The sequence below is a fragment of the Dendrobates tinctorius genome, unplaced genomic scaffold (assembly GCF_039654945.1).
Source record: "Dendrobates tinctorius isolate UK_male_01 unplaced genomic scaffold, ASM3965494v1 ptg000104l, whole genome shotgun sequence".
In the NCBI taxonomy this organism is placed as follows: Eukaryota; Metazoa; Chordata; class Amphibia; order Anura; family Dendrobatidae; genus Dendrobates; species Dendrobates tinctorius.
This window is the reverse complement of record NW_027361772.1, coordinates 14,652,461-14,678,021: the sequence shown is the minus strand read 5'-3', so window position 1 is coordinate 14,678,021 and position 25,561 is coordinate 14,652,461. Positions and strand designations below refer to the sequence as shown.

General features: G+C 44.2%; 2 protein-coding genes across 4 annotated transcripts in view; one reads left to right on the top strand and one right to left on the bottom strand.

Moving 5' to 3' along the window:
• The first annotated feature begins 1,779 nt into the window (after nt 1-1,779).
• On the top strand, nt 1,780-19,432 carry XAB2 (XPA binding protein 2). Its single transcript, XM_073588794.1, has 19 exons — nt 1,780-1,943; nt 2,697-2,845; nt 4,243-4,366; nt 4,472-4,669; nt 5,530-5,664; nt 7,526-7,690; nt 7,803-7,947; nt 8,257-8,408; nt 8,495-8,614; nt 10,757-10,888; nt 11,726-11,857; nt 12,499-12,612; nt 12,699-12,861; nt 12,954-13,144; nt 13,925-14,047; nt 14,158-14,338; nt 17,925-18,027; nt 18,120-18,223; nt 19,307-19,432. The coding sequence occupies exons 1-19, from the start codon at nt 1,920-1,922 to the stop codon at nt 19,366-19,368; spliced, it is 2,517 nt and encodes an 838-aa protein (XP_073444895.1). The 5' UTR covers nt 1,780-1,919; the 3' UTR covers nt 19,369-19,432.
• CAMSAP3 (calmodulin regulated spectrin associated protein family member 3) overlaps nt 19,433-25,561 on the bottom strand; it is a 99,658-nt gene continuing 93,529 nt past the window's right edge. For all 3 annotated transcript variants that reach the window (XM_073588791.1, XM_073588792.1, XM_073588793.1), the window contains 3 exons: nt 24,159-24,277; nt 23,773-23,891; nt 19,433-21,799 (listed from right to left, as the gene is read on the bottom strand). In XM_073588791.1, the coding sequence (XP_073444892.1) occupies nt 21,497-21,799; nt 23,773-23,891; nt 24,159-24,277 (541 nt within the window). In that variant the 3' untranslated portion in view covers nt 19,433-21,496. The remainder of the gene's footprint in view (nt 21,800-23,772; nt 23,892-24,158; nt 24,278-25,561) is intronic.

The following is a 25,561-nucleotide window of genomic DNA, read 5'->3' as shown; positions in this document are numbered from 1 at the left end:
CTCTCCTCCTGTACCAGTTATGACTTGTATTGTTTAAGATTATTGTACTTGTTTTTATGTATACCCCCTCACATGTAAAGCGCCATGGAATAAATGGCGCTATAACAATAAATAATAATAATAATATAGTTATGGGGGGACAACTGTGGCTGATATATTTATGAGGGGAACACCTGTGGCTGATATACTTATGAGGGGAACACCTGTGTCTTTTTATACTTATGGGGGGACACCTGTGTCTGATATAGTTATGGGGGGACACCTGTGTCTGATATAGTTATGGGGGGACACCTGTGTCTGATATACTTATGGGGGAACACCTGTGTCTGATATAGTTATGGGGGGACACCTGTGTCTGATATACTTATGAGGGGAACACCTGTGTCTGATATAGTTATGGGGGAACACCTGTGGCTGATATAGTTATGGGGGGACAACTGTGGCTGATATACTTATGAGGGGAACACCTGTGTCTTTTTATACTTATGGGGGGGACACATGTGGCTGATATACTTATGGGGGGACACCTGTGGCTGATATACTTAGGGGGGGGGACACCTGTGTCTGATATACTTATGGAGAGGACACCTGTGGCTGATATACTTATGGGGGGACACCTGTGGCTGATACACTTATGGGGGGACACCTGTGGCTGATACACTTATGGGGGGACACCTGTGTCTTTTTATGCTTATGTGGGGACACCTGTGTCTGATATACTTATGGGGAGGACTCCTGTGGCTGATATAGTTATGGGGGAACACCTGTGGCTGATATACTTATGAGGGGAACACCTGTGTCTTTTTATACTTATGGGGGGACACATGTGGCTGATATACTTATGGGGGGACACCTGTGGCTGATATACTTATGAGGGGAACACCTGTGTCTGATATAGTTATGGGGGGACACCAGTGTCTGATATAGTTATGGGGGGACAACTGTGGCTGATATACTTATGAGGGGAACACCTGTGTCTTTTTATACTTATGGGGGGACACCTGTGTCTGATATAGTTATGGGGGACACCTGTGTCTGATATAGTTATGGGGGGACAACTGTGGCTGATATACTTATGAGGGGAACACCTGTGTCTTTTTATACTTATGGGGGGACACCTGTGTCTGATATAGTTATGGGGGGACACCTGTGTCTGATATAGTTATGGGGGAACACCTGTGTCTGAAATAGTTATGGGGGGACACCTGTGTCTGATATAGTTATGGGGGGACACCTGTGTCTGATATAGTTATGGGGGGACACCTGTGTCTGAAATACTTATGTGGGGACACCTGTGGCTGATATACTTATGGGGGGACACCTGTGTCTGAAATACTTATGTGGGGACACCTGTGGCTGATATACTTATGGGGGGACACCTGTGTCTGAAATACTTATGTGGGGACACCTGTGGCTGATATACTTATGGGGGGACACCTGTGTCTGAAATACTTATGTGGGGACACCTGTGGCTGATATACTTATGGGGGGACACCTGTGTCTGAAATACTTATGTGGGGACACCTGTGGCTGATATACTTATGGGGAGGACACCTGTGGCTAATATTGTTATGGGGGGACACCTATGGCTGATTGTATCACCCGTTACTTTGAGGAACTTTCTAGCACAGTTGTAGGTACAGTGTGGTTGGTGGTGCGACAGTGTGGCTGGTGGCCGGCTGACGCTGTGAGTTGCGCCCGCTGACCTCTCGATAAACAGAAATGTAAAAAAATACAAATACAAACTGCAGTGACCCTGCCACAACCAAAATGGCGCTGTGCGCATCGATGGGCGTCATTATTCAAGTGCGCGTATAGAACGTCCGGCCCGTCAGACCTTTGTGGAGGCGTGCTACGGGCTCCTTGCAGGGACATTTCCCGGCAGTGACGTTGTAGTAACGAGAGACTGAAGCCACAATATGCCGGAGAAAGAAATCGCGTTTGTAAGTTACCGGTGACTGAGAGACGTGTGTCATATGTGCTGGGGGGTGAGCTGCGCGGAGTGCTGGGTATTGTAGTCCCACCAGGCAGCCTGTCAGCGGACATAGAGGAGGACTGGGGTATTCCACACATCTTTAACCGCGTCCTGACTGGACGTTTTTCGTTTTTGCGCTTTTGTTTTTCTCTTTTAAGTTTTTTCTTCCAAGAGCCAGAACAGTCTTTTTAGTTCGGACTTTTGCATTACGAGTTGCATTGTTTTTTCACCCGATAATGTTTCTGTCTGAACTTTTCACTAAGCTTTCTTAAAGGGGTTGTCCAGCCTTGGGGTGCGAGTCTGCAGACTTGTGAACCCGCACCGCGCGCACTGTCCGTATTCTCCGGGAGCCGGCGGTCATGTGACCACAAGGATGTGATCTGCATACTTCCGGCCACAATCCGACTAGACGTGTCCAGCATCGGTCAGTTCCTTGCATACAGCGATGCCGCGCAAGTCTAGTCAGCAGGTGACCGCATGTACATAAGTCACATACTAGCGCCTGGCCCAGATAATCCTGACCGTGTGCACACAGTGACTGCAGGCTTGTACCCCAGACCCTGCCGCCTTCACCCGTAGAGAACAGACATTTTAGGAAGTGCTCCTGTTTGCTCCACTGTCACCCCATTGGTTTATGGTTCCTCGAGGTCCGGGCCGGTGGTAAGCTGGAGTGTGGTTACTGACGGGTTCTGATGACAGTCGCTGACTATCGCTCTTGCAGGAAGAAGATGACTTGCAGTTTGAGGAGGAGATCCTGCGCAATCCCTACTCTGTCAAGTGCTGGATGCGATATATCGAATCCAAGCTCTCCGCCCCGGCGCACACCCTCAACCTGATCTACGAGAGGGCACTGAAGGAGCTTCCCGGGAGGTACGTGTCCCCTGCTGCCGGATCTTGTCATCGGCTGTAGGTTTCGGTATGTCGGCTTGTGGTTCAAATGTGAATGACGATTTGTTTTTGTGTGACTTTTCTTTTTTTTTTTTTACAGTAAAAACAAAAGTGCACATTTAGGGACTCGCTTTACTCATTAATACCGCTCTGTGGCTCCTGCTCTTAACTGGATGAGTTGCTTTTTGACCCATATAGTTTTTGTATTTTGTAATTTATTTTTTTTTGGTGGTATTACAATGTGGACACTTTCTGTTTGGCTGATGCTACGTTTTATTTATTTTACTCACTTATATAGCGCTATCATATTCCACAGCGCTTTTACAGACATCCGCATCACTGTCCCTATTGAGGCTCACAATCTAGATTCCCTATCAATATGTTTGGAGTGTGGGAGGAAACCAGAGTACATGGAGAAAACCCACGCAAACACGGGGAAAACATACAGACTCCTTGCAGATGTTGTCCTTGGTGGGATCTGAACCCAGGCCCCCAACACTGCAAGGCTGTAGTGCTAACCACTGAGCCACTGTGCTGCCCCTACATGCATAACATGGGCGTTGGTCAGAATTGTCTTGTCCAGAAAGCCCGTGTAGGTCCTCGCGTAAGGTCGCTGCTTTTTTTTTTTTTTTTTTTTTTTTTTTTATAGACCTGGGATGTTCGTGATTTAAAGGGATATTCCACAATATATGCCATGAATGTATGGTAGATGTATGGTAAGTCACACCAAACGGGCCCTGGTGGTGGAGAGGTGGTTGTAATTCCCTTACACGTTCCTGTGTACATGCGATTGAGCTCCCCCCACATTTTTATTTTTGCTCTAGGTGCAGGACCCATCTACCATACATTTATGGTTTATCCTATGGGAAATGCCCTTTTAGCACCATATGGCTTTCTGTAGTTGCCACATTGATGTGACTGTCCATGGGTTCCTTGGTTAGCCTTCCAGATTCCAGTTACTAATACTACCTAGCGTCTCTATATAAGGCCAGGTTCACACAACCGTGTTTTCCTTCAGTCTGCTGTGCTTGGATCGCACATTGACATTCTGGGTTTCTTTTTTTTATACAGTTTTTGAGGCCAGAGCCATGAATTTGTGTAAAAAAAAAATAGTCACATATGAAGGAAAGTCTGGGATGTCTCCTGTTTTTGAATCTTGGCTTTTGGTTTAAAAACTGCATTTGAAAACCTAAACATGTGAACACACCTTTAGGGCCCAGACTAGAACTTGGCCACTGCGCTTGTGGGGGATCTGAGACCATCTCCCGTCTCACGCCAGGTCCCAGATCTGATGGCACCAGGAAGACGTTCTAATTAATAGACTGTTCTGCTGTACATTTTGGTTTTCTATCAATCCTTTATACCATTGCATCCTCCAGCTACAAGTTATGGTATGCCTACCTAAAGCAGCGCAGGAAGCAGGTGAAGAGGAGGTGCATCACCGATCCGGCCTTCGAGGAGGTGAATAATTGCCATGAGAGAGCCCTGGTCTTCATGCACAAGGTAAAGACATTATTACATTGGCAGTTGTCACCTTTCCTCCATGTTCATCCTTCCTTTGTTTTGAGACTGATCTGCTTTATTATGTGATCGCTCTGCCCTGATCAGATGCCCCGCATATGGCTGGATTACTGCCAGTCCCTCATGGACCAGTGTAAAATTACCCGCACAAGAAGGACGTTGGACCGGGCTCTACGTGCTCTTCCCATCACCCAGCACCATCGTATCTGGCCCCTTTACTTACGCTTTGTCCGTGCACACACCCTACCAGAGACTGCAGTCAGGGTTTACAGGAGGTACTTGAAGGTAGGTGTCTGACAGCTTTAATGAAATGATGTTACTATCCATACTCTTTAGATATTGTTTGCGTGACAGCCCCCCCATTCTCCAACTGAGCGTGCTTGTATTCCGAATGACTGCCACTGTGAGTCCCTGATAGTGGCTCATCTCCCCTGTGGAAATGAGGATTGGGCATGTTGAAATCCTAGTGCCTGATATTTTTATCTCCAGGTAGGAGGCCACCGTGCACTGAAGGCCGGTCCTGCTGAAATCGGTGAGCTTACTACTTGGACAACCCTTTTTGAATCCCTATGTTTCCCCCTAGGAAAATATTAACAATTTTACTTACCTCTAAATCAGCTGCCAATCCATCGGTGTTGGCACTGGCTCTCCCTGGGCTTACATTACATTATGTCACGTGAGCCCTGTGGTGGAACAGCGCTGGTTTCACCCTCCCCTCCTTCGGACAAATCCGGAGGAAGTCCGAGCCATCCGGAGGAAGTCAGAGCTGCGGCTGTTCCCTCACTTCCTTCGGCTCTCTATTACATTCATTGGAGAAGTGAACAAAGCCAGTGCTGTTTGGCCACAGGGATTGCATGACATAAAAATGTCTCACAATCCCTGGGAGAGCCAGTTCTCACACTACTGGAACAGCACCAGAGGTGAGTATAGGTGATATTATTTCACTGGGGGAAACACAGGGTTTCAGATCGGGTTGTGTTAATCCATTGTGTATGACCAACTTTACAACTACAGGCACATGGCAAATGTTGTTTGCCAGCGTCAAAGTACTCACTGCATCATATCTGTTGAGCAAGGTGAGACTCACAAGACCCTTGGACATGTCTCCAGTATAACAGCGACCCTTTTTCTCTTGTTCGTGACAGCTGTCTCCTGAGAACGCAGAGGAGTACATCGAATATCTGCGCTCTGTTGACAGATTGGATGAAGCAGCGTCCAGATTGGCAACCATTGTGAACCAAGATGACTTTGTATCAAAGGAAGGAAAGTCAAATTATCAGGTGAGTGTGAAGAGAAGGGTAGTGGACGTCACTTTTTTAGATGGAAGCAACTGATTGCCACTGGTCCAGCCTCTCACTTTGGGACCCTGCTGTCAACTGTTCTACATTCTCTCTTATACAGGGGTAATCCAAAATTTACAATGCTCAAGGTACTCACTAAGGGTTATCTGAGTGAGAAATCTAGGGCTCCAGCTGGTTCCCTTCTTTCTCCCATTCTTCTCAGAGTGAAGTAAGCAGACATGTGTGGCCATGTCTCCAATGTCCAAAGAGGATTGAATCCTAGAATGGTAGAGTTGGAAGGGACCTCCTGGGCTATCTGGTCCAACCCCCTGCTCAAAGCAGGATTCGCTAAATCATCCCAGACAGATGTTTGTCCAGCCTCTGTTTGAAGACTTCTTTTGAAGGGGAACTCGCCATTAGTGATAATCCGACCCCTGTTCTCACGCTCAGATAACACGTTATATAACCCCCTCTTAAGAACTGGGACCCTGTTTATTTTTTCTTCCTGATGAGTTGTAGTTTTTCTTAAAGGCACCATTTATTTTACCATAAAATGTATTAAAACATTCCCAAATAAAGTGAAATGATGAGAGAAAAACACAATTCGGTCCTTATCTGTAAGGATTTTTTTCTGCATGACAAGGTTTACTTTTTTTGTTAGTTCTAATTTTTCTCTCCCTCTTTCTGGATAAGAAAAAGTAAGGTGACTTTTTTTTTTTTAACTTAAGCATTTTTCAATCCCCGTAGGGGAATTGAACCTGTGATCCACTTTATATACTGCAGTGCTTGTTGTATCAAGATGGTGGTGTTTGAGGGGGGCTGTTTCAGATGGCCCCCAGCTGCCATTGTATCACCTCAGCACCTAGTGATCATGTTGCAGGAAAGGGCCAATGGGCGCCTGACAGTGAATGGGAACCATTTAAATGTCACGGTCAGTTTTTGATAATGGCATCCAAGTGGTTTAGGCTATGTGCACACGTAGTTTTTAGTCTCTGCGGATTTTGTAGAGAAAACCGCAGGAAATCCGCAGGACAAAGTGCTGCGGTTTTTCTGCGGTTTATCTGCGGATTATCTGCGGTTTTTCCGCGGTTTTGCCCTGCGGTTTTACACCTCATAATGGATGAGGTGTAAAACCGCAGCGTTTCTGCACCAAACAATTGACATGCTGCGGATTGTAAACCGCAGCAAAACCGCGCGGAAAAAAAACGCAGCATGTGCACAGCTTTTTTTTATTTCCATAGGAAATAAAGGTACTGTACAACGCAGCAGAATCTGCAGCGTTTCTGCAGAGCCAAAAACGCTGCGGAAACGCAGCAGAATCCGCAGTGTGTGCACATACCCTTAAGGAGTTGTTCCCCTTCAATTAAGTTTCTGCCCCGTTGTTATAAAACAACGAACTACTATACTCACCGTCGCCAGGTCCATCAGCGAGTCTCCTATGCTGTTCCCAGTATCTGGCATTAGCTGCAGTGTTATAATGATGACAGCCAATTAGTGCATTCAGCGGCTCTCCCACTGTCGACAGGTCTTCCTCTTCAGAGCCGCTGAGCTCATTAACTGACTGCTACCCTGTTGACGTGACGTCAGCGTCACAGCCAATACCAGGCAACTGGAGCAGTGGCGGAGACTTGTTTGTGGACCTGAGGAAGGTGAATACAGCGCCTTCTCTTGTTTTATAATAAACTGCAGACAGTAGAATTTTAATTGAAAGGGAACAACCCCTACACGCAGCAACGCTTGCTCTGATCGCTGCTGTTAAGAGGTGGATTCCTTTCAGGGTGCAGGAAGGGGTTAATATACCATAAAGGTGTAATAGCGAAAAATGCTTCAAATGATAAAAATATATTCTTTCCATTTTTAGCTATGGCAGGAGCTTTGCACCCTCCTGTCCCAGCACCCAGGTTCTGTCCACTCTCTTAACTCTGCAGCCATCATTCGAGGCGGCTTGACCCGCTTTACAGACCAGAGGGGAAAGTTGTGGTGCGCACTTGCCGAATATCATACCCGCAGTGGCCATTTTGAAAAGGTAAAATCTGATATTGCCTGTATTATCCCTGACGTGTGATTTCAGCCCTATTTTTTTTATTTTTCATTTTATGTTCTTGCCGGACTTCTCAGTACAATGTCCTCTATCCCAGGCCCGAGATGTCTACGAGGAGGCCATTCAGACCGTCACAACTGTGCGAGACTTCACTCAGGTGTTCGACAGTTACGCTCAGTTTGAAGAAAGCATCATTGCTGCCAAAATGGAGACAGTCAGTGAGATGGGGAAAGAAGAGGAGGGTAAGAAGCCACTTAAATGGGTTATACCTCGTCAATGTGTTGGGGATATACCTTACTGATTCCTGGGGGGTCTGACTACTGGGACCCCCAGTGATCCTGAGAACGGAAATTGCTAAGAGAATGGATGAAGTGGTACATCATGAATGACCACCACTCTATTCATTTTGCAGACCCCCTTTTCTCAGGATGGCTGGGGTTCTCCATGACTAGTACGTTACCCCATATTGATAAGGGGGAAAATTTGGTAAAAATTCTGCAATTAGTCACCTTGTTCTTCAGTGTCCTCATATGACCCCTATGTGTTGTTAGATGACCTGGATCTGGAGCTGAGGTTGGCTCGATTTGAGCAGCTGATGGAGCGGAGACCCCTTTTACTTAACGGGGTGTTACTACGACAGAACCCACACAATGTTCATGAGTGGCACAAGAGGGTGCAGCTATACCAAGGCAAGCCACGAGAGGTGAGTTGCGCGTTAATTCTGCCTTTATATTTTTGGTCCTCTTGTTGTTTTACTTTTCTTGTATTAAATGCATTTTTACCTTCTAGATTATTAACACCTACACAGAAGCTGTCCAGACTGTGAACCCGGTGAGGGCAACTGGGAAACCGCACTCTTTATGGGTGGCATTCGCCAAGTTCTACGAGGACAATGGACAAATAGATGACGTGAGTGGTCGTTTATACCGGGACTAGACACTTGCACCTGCTTTTCACCAATTTGCCTAACAAACAGGCAATCCCTGCATGTGCTGTGACTGTCACACAGCCGCGACATATGCAGCTGCTGCGCCGAACAACTGATCAGCCGGAGCGATCCAGGAAGTCGGGTTCCCGCTATAGCTTATTCAGTAAGTGCTATAGCTTGCTGAATAAGGAGGGAACCTAAGATATTTGCTCATCTCTAATTATGGAGTAATGTATTTCACGTGTTTTATTTCTGTTAGTGTTGATGATTATGGCTCGCAGCCAATGAAAACCCAAAAGTCATTATCTCAGTAAATTAGAATACTTTATAACACCAGCTTGAAAAATAATTTTAAAATCCGAAATGTTGGCCTACTGAAATCTATGTTCAGTAAATGCACTCAATACTTGGTCGGGGATCCTTTGGCATCAATTACTGCATCAATGCGGCGTGGCATGGAGGCGATCAGCCTGTGGCACTGCTGAGGTGTTATGGGAGCCCAGGTTGCTTTGATCGCAGCCTTCAGCTCGTCTGCATTGTTGGGACTGGTGTCTCTCATCCTCCTCTTGACAATACTATGGGGTTAAGGTCAGGTGAATTTGCTGCCAATCAAGCACAGTGATGTTATTGTGAAATTGCAAAAAAAAAAGTGCAATCCCACACTTGTTTTTTGTTTGGCTTTTTTTGGTAGGTTCCCTGAATGCTAAAACTGACCTGCTATTATGATTCTCCAGGTCATTGCGAGTTCATAGACACCAAACATGTCTACGTTCTTTTTTATGTAAGTGGTGAAAAAAAATCCAAACTTTGCAAAAAAAAAAAATTGTGCCATTTTCCGATACCAGTAGCATCTCCATTTTTCATGACCTCAGATTGGCTGAGGGCCTATTTTTCGCGTGCCGAGCTGACGTTTTTAATGAAACCATTTTGGTGCAGATGCGATCTTTTGATCGCCCGTTATTGCATTTTAATGCAATGTTGCAGCGACCAACACCACGCCGTTCAGCGATCAGGTTAATTTTTTTTTTACTTTTGGCATGCTGCAATAGCCTCCATAGGAGATTAGAAGCTGGCACAACCTGATCAGCTCTGCTACATAGAGGAGATGGTCAGATCTCGTCTGTGTAGTAGAATTGCTGACCTGCTATGAGTGTTGACCACTGGGTGGTGCTCACAGCAATCTGGCACTGACAACCATAGAGATCTCCAGGAGACCTCGAGTTGTCATGCCGACACACCGGTGACCCGCGTCAGCGTTTGACAGTGGCATTTAGCTAGTTAATAGTCGCGGGTGGATTGCAATTCCACCAGCGGCTATTGCGGGCACATGTCAGCTGTTCAAAACAGCTGAATGTCCCAGAAAAGATGTGGGCTCACCGCTGGAGCCCACATCAGAGAGGGAGTCGTAAATATACGCCCGATGTCGGAAAGGGGTTAATGTGCTTGGATACAGCACTCTGTGAACAGCCAGCTTCTTTAGCAATGACCTTTTGTGGCTTACTCTCCTTGTGCAGTGTCAATGACTGCCTTCTGGACATCTGTCAAGTCAGCAGTCTTCCCCATGATTGTGAAGCCTACTGAAACAGAAGGGACCTTTTTAAACCCTTAGGAAGCCTTTGCAGGTGTTTTTTGTTAATTATTCTAATTTACTGAGATAATGACTTTTGGGTTTTCATTGGCTGTAAATCATAATCAACATTAACAGAAATAAACACATGAAATAGATCACTGTGTGTAATGACTATATAATATGAGTCTCACTTTTTGTATTGAAGAACTGAAATAAATTAACTTTGATATTTGAATTTTGTGAGAAGCACCAGTAGTTGATGCTGAATCCACTTGTGACTTCACAGATTTATAGGATAAAAAAAAAGCATTGCTTCCAAAAAACAGCAACACACCTGCCTTCAGGTCGTGTGTGGTATTGCAACTCCAATTTACTTCAATGGAGCAGAACTGAAATACCAGACATGACTAATGGGCAGAGTTGGCACTTTTTTTTTAAGAAAAGTTTCCAACTTGGAGATTGCTTCACAGAAGATAATATTACCATGTGGTTAGGAAATCGTGTAGAAAACAGACTGACTCGTGCATTCATTTTGCCGTTTCTTCCCCTACAGGCTCGGGCGATACTGCAGAGAGCGACGCAGGTGCAGTACACGCATGTGGATGACTTGGCCTCGGTTTGGTGCCAGTTTGGCGAGATGGAGCTGAGACATGAGAATTACGATGAAGCTCTGACTATATTAAGGGTACGGAAATGTAGCGTTTGCCTCTGAATTCCACATTGGGTCAGATTGGAAGTCAAAATCTGATAATCCAGCAACTGTAGAAGTCCATATATAACCCCTTCCCGACACTGTTGGGTCCCTGTAAATGGAGTGGGTTCAGCTCCCCAATGCGCAGCAGGTGCCGGCAGTCTAATATAGCCTGCTTCCTCCTCTATCAGCAGCGATCGGAGCGAAGACCCCAACCCTGTTGCTAACCCCATAAATGCCGCCGTTTATCAAAAGGGGAATGTAATTACAATTTGTAACCAGAACTAAGGACCCAATTCATCCATTGCCTTTGTGCCGGTTTTTTTTTTTCTAGTTTTGTGTGTTTTGCAACTTTATTTTTGCACCCAACTCCTCATTCTATTTGCGCCTTCTTTTGATGTCTATTTTATATTTGCTCACTTTTTTTTCTTGCTTTTCCAGCTGATTAATCAATTGCGACTTTTTAAAAAAGTTTCAAAATTTGCTTCAACTCCAATCCGGTCTCCCCTTGGTGTATTCTTGAGTACGAGCTGGCACCAAAAGTCACAAAAGCAGTTCCAGACAGGGAAAAAAAGGCCCTTTTGTTAGGCTTTGCACCAAATTCATGAATCCCCTGCACCATTTATATGAATTTGGCCCCAAAACCTGCAGCAAATGTCATAAAACAAATGTCCATTTTTCCTGTAGTGACAGCAGTCAATGGGGATTGTCACGTTTGCATTCGCTTCTACCTAATTTATAACTTTTTATTTTATTATTATACAGCCAACAGTTATCTGTGCGCCTCTTGTACTTTGAGTATAGGTAACAGTGTTATGTCTCTGCTTGCAGAAATCCACGGCGATACCTGCCCGCAAGGCTGAATATTTTGATGCCTCGGAGCCGGTGCAGAATAGACTGTACAAGTCCCTGAAGGTCTGGTCCATGCTGGCGGACCTGGAGGAAAGTCTGGGCACTTTCAAGGTACTAATATAACTCGACTTCCTTAGGTAATACACTAACAGTGGGTATATCAGGAAATACCCTGTTTCTGTCCAATGGGGGGAACTTTAAGTGGAAAGTCCAAGAAAAAACTTACATTGATGGAAGGATTTCTAAGGACCTTTCTCCTATATTTAGTGTTTTAAAGAGAATCTGTCAGGTTTTTGCTATTCAGGCCACGTTCACACATTCAGTATTTGGTCAGTATTTTACATCCATATTTGTAAGCCAAAACCAGGAGAGGAACAATCAGAGGAAAAGTATAATAGAAACCCGTCACCACTTCTGTATTTATCACCCACTCCTGGTTTTGGCTTACAAATACTGATGTAAATTATTGAACGTTTGAACGCAACCTGAATCTAAGAGCAATGTGATGTAGGAACAGAGAGCCTGATTCCAGAAATGTCACTTGCTCAGTAGCTTTCTGTACTTTCAGTACAATTGTTGTTTTATCAGCAGGAGATTATCACTGCAGGACTAGGTGTTGCATGCCAGGCAGTCCAGCCAATCTTGGTAACCACAGCTAATTGGCATCTAGACCTGGCACTGCCAGGGGTAATGGCTGCTATTTCATGTCCTCACTTTCTACAATAAGATGTTATGATTTTCTGTCCCCACAGTCCACTAAGGCGGTATATGATCGCATTATTGACCTTCGCATAGCTACCCCGCAGATCATCATCAATTACGCCCTCTTCTTGGAGGAACACAACTACTTTGAAGAAAGTTTCAAGGTAGGTGTCTGTCTTATGCCCAATAGGGGTGCAAACGTTTACCTCTGCCTATGGTTCTGTTATTCATCATGCTCCTCTCATCCTAGGCCTATGAGCGTGGCATCGCCCTCTTCCGGTGGCCCAACGTTTACGACATCTGGAGCACTTACCTGTCTAAGTTCATAGCTCGCTATGGAGGGAAGAAGCTGGAGAGAGCTCGGGACCTCTTTGAACAAGCCTTAGATGGTTGTCCACGAAAGTTTGCAAAAAGTTTGTATAGCAAAATCTAACTCCTGAGATGTTGGATGGGAAACTATCTTTACTTATTGTCGTTCACCGTCGCCTCTTTCTTATCCTGATAGATATATTTCTACTGTATGCAAAACTGGAGGAAGAACACGGTCTGGCCCGGCACGCCATGGCTTTGTACGAGCGAGCAACTCAGGCGGTTGAAAGAGAAGAGCAGTATGAGATGTTTAACATTTACATTAAGAGAGCGGCTGAAATATATGGCGTCACACACACCCGCAGTATTTATGAGCGAGCCATTGAGGTACGGACTTTCCTACAAAAATTTCACAGTAATGAACAATTTCCACTAGCTATCCGGCCACTTCTGAAGCCATCGTTAGAAGAGAATATCTACCTTTCGAACCTCGTTCTGCTATAACGTTTCCTCTCTCATGGTCTTCATCGGGACCGGAATTGATGATGCCCCAACCATCAGGGTTAGGTAGCTGGTGTTCAGGATATCACCTCCAGTCCTGATGGATCGGATCAGAGAGGTCTGGGGGGATTCTAGTGGAACTGCTCCCCCTTTTTTTTTTTTTTTTTTTTTTCTTTTAATTATAAAATATGCTCTCACCTTTTGTCTGAAGAAAGTTCTCTCACCATTGGGAATCATGAGGTGGCCCCACATGCTTCCATTCACTTCTATGGGAGTTCCACAAATAACCAGGCAAGTAAGTTTAGCAATTTTAATAACTCCCACATAAGTGAATGGAGAGCGCAGCGCATGGGTGGCCACGTCTTGATTCCTGATTGCGCAAGACAAATACTTTTCTCTTGAGATTGAAGCCGATCTCACCTCAGGCACCAATACCCATTTCAAGAATGAGTCCTTGTTAGTGATGAGCGAATGTGCTGGCATAAGGTGTTATCTGAGCATGCTTGTGTGATAGCCGAGTGTCTTCTGCATGCTCAAATAATATGTCCGAGTACTCGTGGCTGTTCGACAGCTGCAACACATGCAGGGGTTTGCCTGTCTGTTATGGAATCCCTGCATGTGTTGCAGCTGTCAGTCATTTATGGTGCATTGTGATTCTTTTCTCAGATTTTGCCGGATGACCAGGCCCGGGAGATGTGTCTACGGTTTGCTGACATGGAGTGTAAAGTAGGAGAGATTGACCGCAGCCGAGCCGTTTATTCCTATTGCTCTCAGATGTGTGATCCCCGGGTGAGTCTTCGAAGCTTTTGTTATTCCCAGCCAGTACAGAGAGTGAATATTCATTTTACTTTTATAGAGGCCGTCATGACATAGTGTTATCATAAACTTCCCTGTTGCAGTTGACCACAGTGTTTTGGCAGACCTGGAGAGACTTTGAGGTCCGGCACGGTAACGAAGACACCCTGCGTGAGATGCTGCGGGTGAAGCGTAGCGTGCAAGCCAAGTATAACACACAGGGGACCTTCCTTGTGTCTCAGAGGTTGAGGGCCGAAGGAGGAGGTGCAAATGAGGACAGCAAAGGTAACCCTATTGTGTATTAACCTGTCTATAGTGAGGGGGTCCGGTAGTACTAGTCACATACAAGGAGTGTGGGGTGCACGTGGGCAGCTGCAAGAAAGAGGTCATGGATAGCGGGAAATTTTCAAGAAATGCTCCATGCAAGGTCTTGGAGTGTTGTTCATGACGCAGGGGCTCGGATAACATGAGAGAGAGGGTCCCTATCACGTCTGGGTCCAAGACCCTGTATTCATTGGCTTCTCACACCTTCAGTATATACAGTCATATGTAAAAGTTTGGGCACCCCTATTAATGTTAACCTTTTTTTCTTTATAACAATTTTGGTTTTTGCAACAGGTATTTCAGTTTCATATATCTAATAACTGATGGACTCAGTTATATTTCTGGATTCAAATGAGGCTTATTGTACTAACAGAAAATGTGCAATCTGCATTTAAACAAAATTTGACCGGTGCAAAAGTATGGGCACCCTTATCATTTTCTTCATTTGAACACTCCTAACTACTTTTTACTGACTTCCTGAAGCACTAAATTGGTTTTGTAACCTCATTGAGCTTTGAACTTCATAGCCAGGTGTATCAAATCATGAGAAAAGGTATTTAAAGTGGCCACTTGCAAGTAGTTCTCCTATTTGATTCTCCTTTGAAGAGTGGCATCATGGGCTCCTCAAAACAACTCTCAAATGATCTGAAAACAAAGATTATTCAACATAGCTTTTCAGGGGAAGGATACAAAAAGTTGTCTCAGAGATTTAACCTGTCAGTTTCCATTGTGAGGAACATAGTAAGGAAATGGAAGAACACAGGTACAGTTCTTGTTAAGCCCAGAAGTGGCAGGCCAAGAAAAATATCAGAAAGGCAGAGAAGAAGAATGGTGAGAACAGTCAAGGACAATCCACAGACCACCTCCAAAGACCTGCAGCATCATCTTGCTGCAGATGGTGTCACTGTGCATCGGTCAACAATACAGCGCACTCTGCACAAGGAGAAGCTGTATGGGAGAGTGATGCGAAAGAAGCCGTTTCTGCAAGCACGCCACAAACAGAGTCGTCTGAGGTATGCAAAAGCACATTTGGACAAGCCAGTTACATTTTGGAAGAAGGTCCTGTGAACTGATGAAACAAAGATTGAGTTGTTTGGTCATACAAAAAGGCGTTATGCATGCGCTGTATTGTTGACCGATGCACAGTGACACCATCTGCAGCAAGATGATGCTGCAGGTCTTTGGAGGTGGTCTGTGGATTGTCCTTGACTGTTCTCACCATTCTTCTTCTCTGCCTTTCTGATATTTTTCTTGGCCTGCCACTTCTGGGCTTAACAAGAACTGTACCTGTGTTCTTCCATTTCCTTACTATGTTCTTCACAGTGGAAACTGACAGGTTAAATCTCTGAGACAACTTTTTGTATCCTTCCCCTGAAAAGCTATGTTGAATAATCTTTGCTTTCAGATCATTTGAGAGTTGTTTTGAGGATCCCATGATGCCACTCTTCATAGGAGAATCAAATAGGAGAACTACTTGCAAGTGGCCACTTTAAATACCTTTTCTCATGATTTGATACACCTGGCTATGAAGTTCAAAGCTCAATGAGGTTACAAAACCAATTTAGTGCTTCAGGAAGTCAGTAAAAAGTAGTTAGGAGTGTTCAAATCAAGAAAATGATAAGGGTGCCCATACTTTTGCACCGGTCAAATTTTGTTTAAATGCAGATTGCACATTTTCTGTTAGTACAATAAACCTCATTTGAATCCAGAAATATAACTGAGTCCATCAGTTATTAGATATATGAAACTGAAATACCTGTTGCAAAAACCAAAATTGTTATAAAGAAAAAAGGTTAACATTAATAGGGGTGCCCAAACTTTTACATATGACTGTACATATCTTTCCAAAAAAAACCTTTATCACCCAGAATACTACTTCTAAGGCCGGTTTCACATTTGCCCTTTGTGGCGCAGCGACGGCCTGCGCATGGCCGCCGCTAAGCCCCGCCCCCTGCCGGCTCCCTGCCTGCCCCTTCCGGTCATCGCCGCCTACTAGCGCACATGGACGCTTGTGATCTGCGCACCCTATCGTTAGCATAGGGTGCGCAGATCGTGCACTGGCAGGATTTTGCCGTGCGCTGCGCACTTTTGAAGGTGCGCGCCGAAATGCAACATGCTGCGTTCGGCGCACATGGGCGCACCTTCAAAAGTGCGCAGCGCACGGCAAAATCCTGCTAGCGCACGATCTGCGCACCCTATGCTAAAGATAGGGTGCGCAGATCGCAAGCGTCCCATGTACGCTAGTAGGCGGCGATGACCGGAAGGGGCGGGCAGGGGGCGGGGCTTAGCGGCGGCCGTGCGCAGGCCGTCGCTGCGCCATAAAGCGCAAATGTGAAACCGGCCTAAGAAAAATCTACAGCGAGTCTAAAACTTTCAGGTAGTATCCGGATGGCACTGTTTTCTTGCTCTTTAGTGTGAATAAGACCCACGTGGCAAATGAAATTTATGCTGCAGAACTCGCCCACACTTGTGGGGTGCACCGGTTTCCTTGTTTATGGTAATACCTATAAACACTTTGAAATGTCTGAACCCCTCAACTTTGCCAAGACCCAATGACAATCTCATCCCATACAGAGCGGCTCAATGTTTCTTATGGAATTCGGCCATGTTGATAATGTCCGTGTTCCTGCAGCCTCTTCCGATATTCCTATTAAATATCTTTCTACTGTAGACATATCGATAATGCTCAGGGTTGCACAGACTACTAGAACAAGGGTTCTGAGCCCACCATATAGTATAGCGGTCAAGCATGGGCTTCCTTGGTTAATGGTCTATGGCACTGTTTGAGCAGTGCCGCATGACAGTGGAGTATTTCAGTTTTTGGTGGTCGACCAGATGCCACTAGGTGATAACTTGCAGCATTAGGGCCCCATCACACATAGCGACTCACCAGCGATCCTGACAACGATATCAACGTGTCAGGATCGCTGGTGAGCTGTCACACAGACAGCTTCACCAGCGATCAGTACCAGTGACGCCGAGCGCGCGGCGTCGCTGTGTACTTTAGTTACCAGCGCGCTGATAACTAAGGTACACATCGGGTTTCTAAGCACCGCCCGGTTCTTAGAAACCCTGCGTTTACCTTAGTTACCAGCTGATCGCTGGTCTCCCGCCTATCACACGCAGCGATGCGTGCTGGCCAGCAGGAGATCAGTGATCAAAGAAATGTCCAGGGCTTTCCATTCCAAGAGCGATCAGCGATACCCGGCAGGGGGACCGGTCACACACAGCGATCTCGCTGGTGAGATCACTGTTGCGTCACAAAACTTGTGACACAGCAGCGATCTCACTAGCGAGATCACTATGTGTGATGGGGCCCTTAGAAATAACCCTTAAAGATAACATTTGCAATTTCTTTATCCCTGCAAGTGTCCACAAACCACCTCATTTCCCCAACAGATCCATTGATTGTGAAACTGAGGATACAGTTTCTCTTGCCCTCAGCCTGTCTTTGAGACCATGTGAGGAGACCCTAGGGCTAATACTGAATATTGGCCTGGTCCCACCATGAATGAGTTTTCACCAGAAATATCTTGTATCTTTTCAGAACCAGCGGATGAGATGCAGGCTCTGGAACAGAGAGCGGCCATAGTGGCAGCAGAAGCTGAGAAGGATAAACCTCAGATGAAGGAGAAGATCCTCTTTGTCAGGTCAGTAAAGTGAGCATGCTGTATCCACTGCTTCAGCGGGCACTGTTTTACCTTGCCTTTACTTAATTGACCTTTTTTACCTTTCGGTGCAGATCTGATGCCTCCCGCACAGAGTTAGCAGAGCTGACGCTTCAAAATAATCCAGACGAGATAAATATTGGAGATGAAGATTCGGAAGAGGAGCTGGAGCCGGACGGTGAGTGAAATATGCATTGTCATAAAGTAGGGTACACTGTGTCCATGTGTTGTATTGAACAAGCTTCAGGACTACACATGGGGGGGCTTTAATACCAGATAGAGATCATTACATGGGGAAAATGGCCAACCTTTGCCTGTAAGTATTGTATTAGATGGTTCATGGTTGCAGGTTCAATGTTTTTGACAGCAAGAGAACCATAGGATGCTGCACCATTCTTGTGGCCAAAACTATTGGAAGCGACCGTTTGGTCTTTAAAACTTGTCAACACTTAGAAATCATAAGACAGAACTGTCATGGCGCTATATATATATATATATATATATATATATATATATATATATAATAGAACACACATCCACTTATAGCATGCGTAATTGTGTGTATATATCTGTGAAAAGCACGAATCTAAGGGAAGAGTAAGATGGCCGGATGAGGATCGGAATGCACGGACTGGCCATTGCCTATCCCAACTCAGGCATGGCAGCTCCATAGAAATACTTGCTGCCAAGCTCAGTTGGGGAGAGCCGATGGCCAGTCCCAACATTGCGATCCTCGTCAGGCCATCTTACACATGTGAAAAAAAACCGTCTGAATGAGGCCCAAGCGGCTGTTCACATCGTTGTGCTTTTTTTTTTTTTTTTTTTTTTTTTTTGAGGACAGACTGTCCAGAAACAAAAAAAAAAGTCTGATCTTTGATCAAAAACATTTACATCAATGGGTTTGTGAAAACAGACAGAATCCAAATGGCGCTTTGTTTTCTGCATACGAGAAAAGTGAATGCCGCACTAATGGTAGAAATGGAGACATTGACCAGAGAGGACAAAAATCCAGCACATAACAATGTTAGGCTCTGAACACACCTGTGTTGTAGTTTCCATTTACCCCTTATTGCCCTGCTGGCTAAGTCCCACCAATCAATGGGGTACAACTAGTTTAGGGCATTCTTTTGATTGAATGTTGCAGTTTCAATAATTTTTTCCCATGAAAATATATATAGTTTATAGTTTTAAGTCAACCAACCTATACTACTGCTTTTTGACACTGAAATAATCCATTTTTGTTCCATTTGTTTCCTCCCAGAGGTGCAGCTGGAGCAGAAGTTGGTCCCTTCTTCTGTATTCTCTGGTCTTGCTGATGACTGAACCCACTCCTGCACCCTTTTCCCCACCAATTCCAGACCACAAAATAAAAGACAAACCACAAGAATTTCATTCTTCTTGATTTGATTTTTTTTTATATACAAATAATTGCAAAATCATTTAATATAGATATTTATAATAAATCTGTATGTATATTATAAATACATGTTGCGGAGTAGCTAGTCATCAGCTATGGAGTCCAGACTCGCTGAGACAGTGCTGCCTACAATTCATCCATGTTATCTGTAATAGGTTTATAAATAGTGTATGATGCACTGCTTGAGTTCTGTGGGGGTGTTGCCTTTTATCCTCAGGGGTGGGGCTAACAATCAGAAGGAGGTGCTAAACAGTTGAAATTTCCTCTCCTACGGAGCCAAAATATCAAATTTCTGTACTCTCTTCATTATATTAATCCTATAGGTATTGGGTATGGCCAAGCACTGAAGAATAGGGAACTTCTAGGTTGAAAAATGTCTTAAGCTGCAGCATAAAAACCTGGCTCATTAAGGTTTCTGTTCTATGGCTAAAGGTCTACCCATTGTATCACAAAGTGTGCTTGTGCAGAGCATGGTCACCTTCCTTGCAGTTTCATACAGTCATTGTTTGTGCTGACTATAAAGACATAAGACTGTAAAAGCTCAGATTAAAAAAAAAAAAAAGGCAAGTTGTTTTAGGATGGTAGAAAAACCACAAATCTCAGCATTCTATAACAGTGGCAGGGTGCAACAGAACATCAATAGCTATGGTTTATGCACATAGGAAAAGGGTAGTTTCAAGTTATATTAACCAATTCAGTGGAGATGGCTCGGTGTGTACATGCACCAGGCTTACAGACCTAACCCAGAAAAGAGCACCGCTTGAAAGCAGCTAGGGTAGACGTATGTAGAGCCAGGGGCAACAGTCTGCCATATTATTCTTGACCAAGAGGATACAAACTTATACGCTAATTGGAAAGTAGTGAACTTTCTTAACGGGGCAGAACACTTAAAGCTCATTTCTTTCCCACCACAATTCTTACATTATAAACAGCTTCCATCCAGGATTCAGCCTGGATATTTATAATATACAAATATTATCTACATCTTTAGAGAACAAAGAAAAGGCAAAATAGGTGCCAGCCGACTTATTCTCCAGCAAGTGGTTAGAATATACACACCACCACCCTTTCTTAGTCCGCCTTTTTGTCAAAGTCAGGGGCGCCTAGGCTACTAGGATCCAGCCCCTGTAACTTAGGATTTATTAAAAAAATGTATTACTGAAAAGAACAGGCACGCTAGCCTACTTTAAAAAAAAAAGCCTTCCTACAGGAAGGAAAAATGTTAAAGCATGGACTAAGGAAACACAAGACGAGGGCAATTCCTTGAGTAGATACATAGCACTGGAAATGCGGCACAACAGTGAACCATGGACGACCAAAGAAGCCATGGCAGTGATGATGGGTAGGTGAAAAAGGAAAGGCAGTGGCTACCCACCATGGAGTAGTGCATGGTTGCATTACAAATTATACAGGCAGTGAAAGGATGTGCAAAATCAGTGAATAGCAGTAAAGAAACCAGAGGTCCAAGTAGCCATGCAGGCATGAGATGAAGCAGACACCTAGCAACTTTCAGCAGGAAGGAGGTCACCACAAGTGAACTGGACTGGGCGCTTTAGACAGTAACAAGCTAACCAAAAATGAAAAATGACCATGAATGGGGGGGAAGCTCAGGCCATCTTCACAAGCAGATACATCTGCCATTTTGTAGTGTGTAAAGTGTTGAAGGCACCGATGCAAAAACTGGTGTAGACTACAGTAGTGTTAGATATGTGGCACCAAGTTCATGAAAGGCACCAGCTTGGCACATCATAGAGGGTGAGAAGACAGAAGAACTCTTTTCTCCATAGACAGGTGGAAACTACTGGGCCTACATTCATAAATATCATAGAACATCAGTTTAAGATCGGAGCCTATACAACCAACAAAGAGTCAGACCTTGGAGAGAACACGTGAGGAATAGCTAGAACCTGACCTACACTGTGAACTCTAGATTCCTCAATGGTGTTCAAAGAAAAAGTAATGACAAACTCCAAGGAGGGGAAATTAAAAAAGCTGCAGAAGGATGTGACCTAACCAAGATTAAATTAGTACAGTTCATTTGGGAGTGCCAGCTTTTTTGGGAGTAGTGGGCCTCTTGCTCTGCCAGAGATGACCTTGGATTGTAAAGGCATCAACGCTCATGGACATGGTCTTGCTGGGTATCTGTGTAAATCGTTTGCGGTCTGAACTGTACTTGAAGATTTCTTCCACCATGGTCAGATTTATTGTTCGTGGACCATAGCCGGCCAGACGAGTGAGCTCATCAGTCTCAGAGGAAAAGGTATAAACCGCTCGAAACTGGCAACTACTGTCACGGAACAGGATGAGAAAGTGGTTGGCTTGGCTCTTGTCCATGTCCTAGGGAAAAAAAAAAAAAAAAAAAGGATTTTAAACATCCATGTCTCTTCAGTAGCAGAACCATTATCAACACCTCCTGTTAGCCACCACGTCATATAGCACCTGGTCAACAGATTAATAGATTTAAAGTGAACTTGTCAGCTTAGACAATACGATTTACCTACAAATCTGCAGTTTAGTAGCATTACAATGCTGCCTGACCACCTTACCGAAAGTGTGGCTACCTGGAGCTGCCAGCTTTCAGTCATGGGGGGTGTGGACAAAGCGGTTACAATCACCACTCACTATACTGTGAGCAGCGGCTGTAAGCATGCCCCAGACTTTGACAGTTCACTCTCAACAGATGCACTGCAGAGCCACCAGTCAAAGTGCCAGAGCATTCTTACGGCCACTCGATGTATATTGAGCGGTGACTGAAGTCAGCAGGCCACGCCTCTATGACTGAAAGCTGGAAGAGAAAACTTCATTTTCTCCTGGCAGCTACACTTTCAGTACCACTGTAGATTAACCTTATAATGTATCACAAACCTTGCATTAATAATGTTAGCTAAGCATTAACAGACCCATTTAAGCAGTTGTCAATGATTGCATAACTAAAGCTGCCACACATTAATCTTACATTTCAAGCAACTTTCCAACATTTACCAAAAGTGAAGAGTTCCTTGTCACAGCACGAGCTCTCAGAATAAAATGTTCTACTTCTAAGGACATGGCACATATCTTCCTACCTACATCATCTTTTTCAACACATACTGTTCAATAGAATGCAGCGTCCGTAAAACCATTAAACTGGCAGCATGCATGCTCGGCCCACAGATCTTATTACACACGAGTCTATGGACAAATCTCTAGGCATCATGGAAACTGTAGTCTAGGGTACTTAGAAATAGCAATGAACCAGATGTGAACCAAGCAGCCCAAACAAAAGGAACATTTTAATATGCAGATATTTAAAGGAGGTGTCTGACAAAATTATTTTTAATCAATACATTCCAAAAATGATATACACAGTTTTCCCCAAAATAACACCTAGCAAGATTTTACAGGATTTTTGGAGTATGCTTGAAATATAAGCCCTATATACCCAAAAAAAAAAAAAAGCCCTAGTTAGTTACAGTCTGGACCAGCAAAGGCTGTAAATCCAGGCAATTACCCAGAGCCTACAGGATTTCTATTCTGAGGTTAGCACTGCGTAAGGACCTTTAGTGACATCACATTCATGTGACCAAGATGACATTATAAAGGTCTCTTATTCTTGAATAAATGTTGATTTTTTTTTTATTTTTTTTGCTCAAGAATAAATGTGGATTGTTGTACATGGAAAGAAATACACCATCCCCTGAATATAAGCCCTAACATCTTTTCATAGCAAAAAAAAAAAAAAATAAGACCCAGTCTTATTTTTGGGGAAAGACATATTTTACCCTCAGACAACCCCTTTAGTTTAGATAATTTATAAAACCATATAAAAAGCTTATGGAAAACCCGACTCACAATTTAGAAGTTTTAAATTAGATCTGACCTAAATACTTCAAAGCAACTAGCACATTTTTAATTATAGCACAAATTTGCACCTCCCACAATGACGAGACAAAAAAATTAGGTCAATGGAAGCCTAAGTTACTGATAACAATGTGAAATCAGTGAGCTGGGATGAGCGGGGTATTTTTTGGAAGAATCAAATAATTTATCGCAGCAGAGGTCTCCTCCACTCATGCGGGAATTGTGCACATCAGAGGAGGTGTTTTAAGAGATCGGTGGGGGTCTGTGGACCTGGACCTCCTCTGATCAGCAACACTTTGCATCTCCTTTAACATATTAAAAACTTTTTTTTTTTTTTTTTTTTAGAAATAATCGTTACCCTTTGACCAAGTTTTCTGTAGCCTCATGTGAAGGTAAAGTTTCTAACTGTTCATCTACAAAATTACAAAATAAAAAGGTGCGAAGAAAAAGGACAATCCGGAGCCACTCACCTCTAGCACTTTGTTCTTCTGCGGTTCATTGACTTTGCCTGCAAGGCAGCAGTGAGACAATGCATTGTGGATGATAAATTTATTTGACTTTGCACTTGGTTCTTTGTAGAGACGAGGCCCTGAAATAAAGAAAAAAAAAAATTTAATGATGATTAAAATACAGACTGAGAAATGTTCCAGGATGAAAGTTGGGGTAGCCATTTGTTTTCATTTTGCAGAACTGCAGTAAAAAGTCCACTCGTCCTCGTGAAAGGAAACGAGGATTCTAAAACATACTGGTTTGTCTGTACAACTGGTTGATTAAAAAGTACAGAGCTGGTTAGCCCGTGATCAGCACTACATAGTACAAGTAGTAAAAAAGTCAGGTCCACCAAGACGTAAATCACCTGTATACTCTGGGATGGAGGCTGGCGATGATGCAGTAGAACCAGTATCCCAATCCTTGTCTCCATTCTGCGTGAAGAGACCCCGGTTGGGAGACATTAGTCCAGAGGGGGAGACCGCCCTGAGAGGACAGGAAATGTATTAACATAATAGGAAATTCCCTGATCAGTATTGGTGCTTATATCATTAGTATATGACTGCCTGTTTTACATGCAGATTTCGTTGCAAATGTGCCCTTTATTTAATCCCATGATAGCTTAAAAAGGCATCATCAGAACATAAACCTGATTATAAACAATAGGTTATTTAAATAGAAATCTTACAATTTTCAAAGAGGCCAGTGGAGCTTTATCAGACTCTACAATATCCTGTTTCAGGAAACAACATATGTACTGACTCTGACCCTATCTTTGTATAGAAGTGTTGTGAACTCATTTTCTGGTCTGCCTCTGGTTTCTGGTGAAGGAGCTGGTTGTGTTGACAGAGGAGTTGTGAGTTCTCTTTCCGGGCTCCCTCTGGTGGTGGCAGGAGGTAATGAAGCTGATCTAATTAACAGAGACATGCCACCTGATAATGAGGATGAGGATTGGACATCTGGAGTCTCAGACTGGATTTAAGACAGACAGCCGACTCCCTCTCAGACTGGATTTAAGTCAGCCGACTCCCTATTCCCATGCTGGTGATTTTTTTCCTGCCTCCTGAGGTTCTAGTTTCCAGTTCAGTTCCTGCCTTCTCAAGCTAAGTGTTCTCTGCTATTGTTCACACTTGATTTTGTTTGGTCTGTTCAGTTTTTGTGTGTTTAGCCAGCCCCGGCTGGGGCTGTGCTGAATTTCCATTCTTGTGTCGCTGTATGTGCCAGTTTGCTTTTTGTTCCTTATTAGATTGGCCTCTTTTTGCTCTGTTCTCAGAATATGCCAGAGTGCTGACATAGTGGGTGAAGTCTAGTGACTTCAGGGTTTTTTTTTTGCTATCAGAAGTGTTGGACATTTTTGCAGGGTTTTTGGCATGATTGCAGACAGTATCTTTCCTTTCCTGTCCTTTCTAGTTAGTGTGGGCCCCATCGTTTGCTCAGCCTATTTTCCTATCTGTGTTTGTGTTTTCATCTTGTCTCACCATCAATACATGTGTGGGGGCTGTCTATTCCTTTGGGGTCTGCTCTGGGGCAGCTAAGATTTCCCCTTTTCTTGCTTTAGGCTTATTTAGTCCTCCGGCTGTGACGAGGCGTCTAGAATCATCGTAGGTACGCTCCAAGACTGCTTCTAGTTGTGTGGTTAGGATCAGGGGTCTGCAATCCGCTTAGTTACCAACCTCTCCAGTTTTCTGTGACCTGGCTTGGTCTTGTTTTCCTCCTCGGTGACCCAATCATAACATAGAAGTGTCTAATGAGCGTGTGCAAAGGTCATTG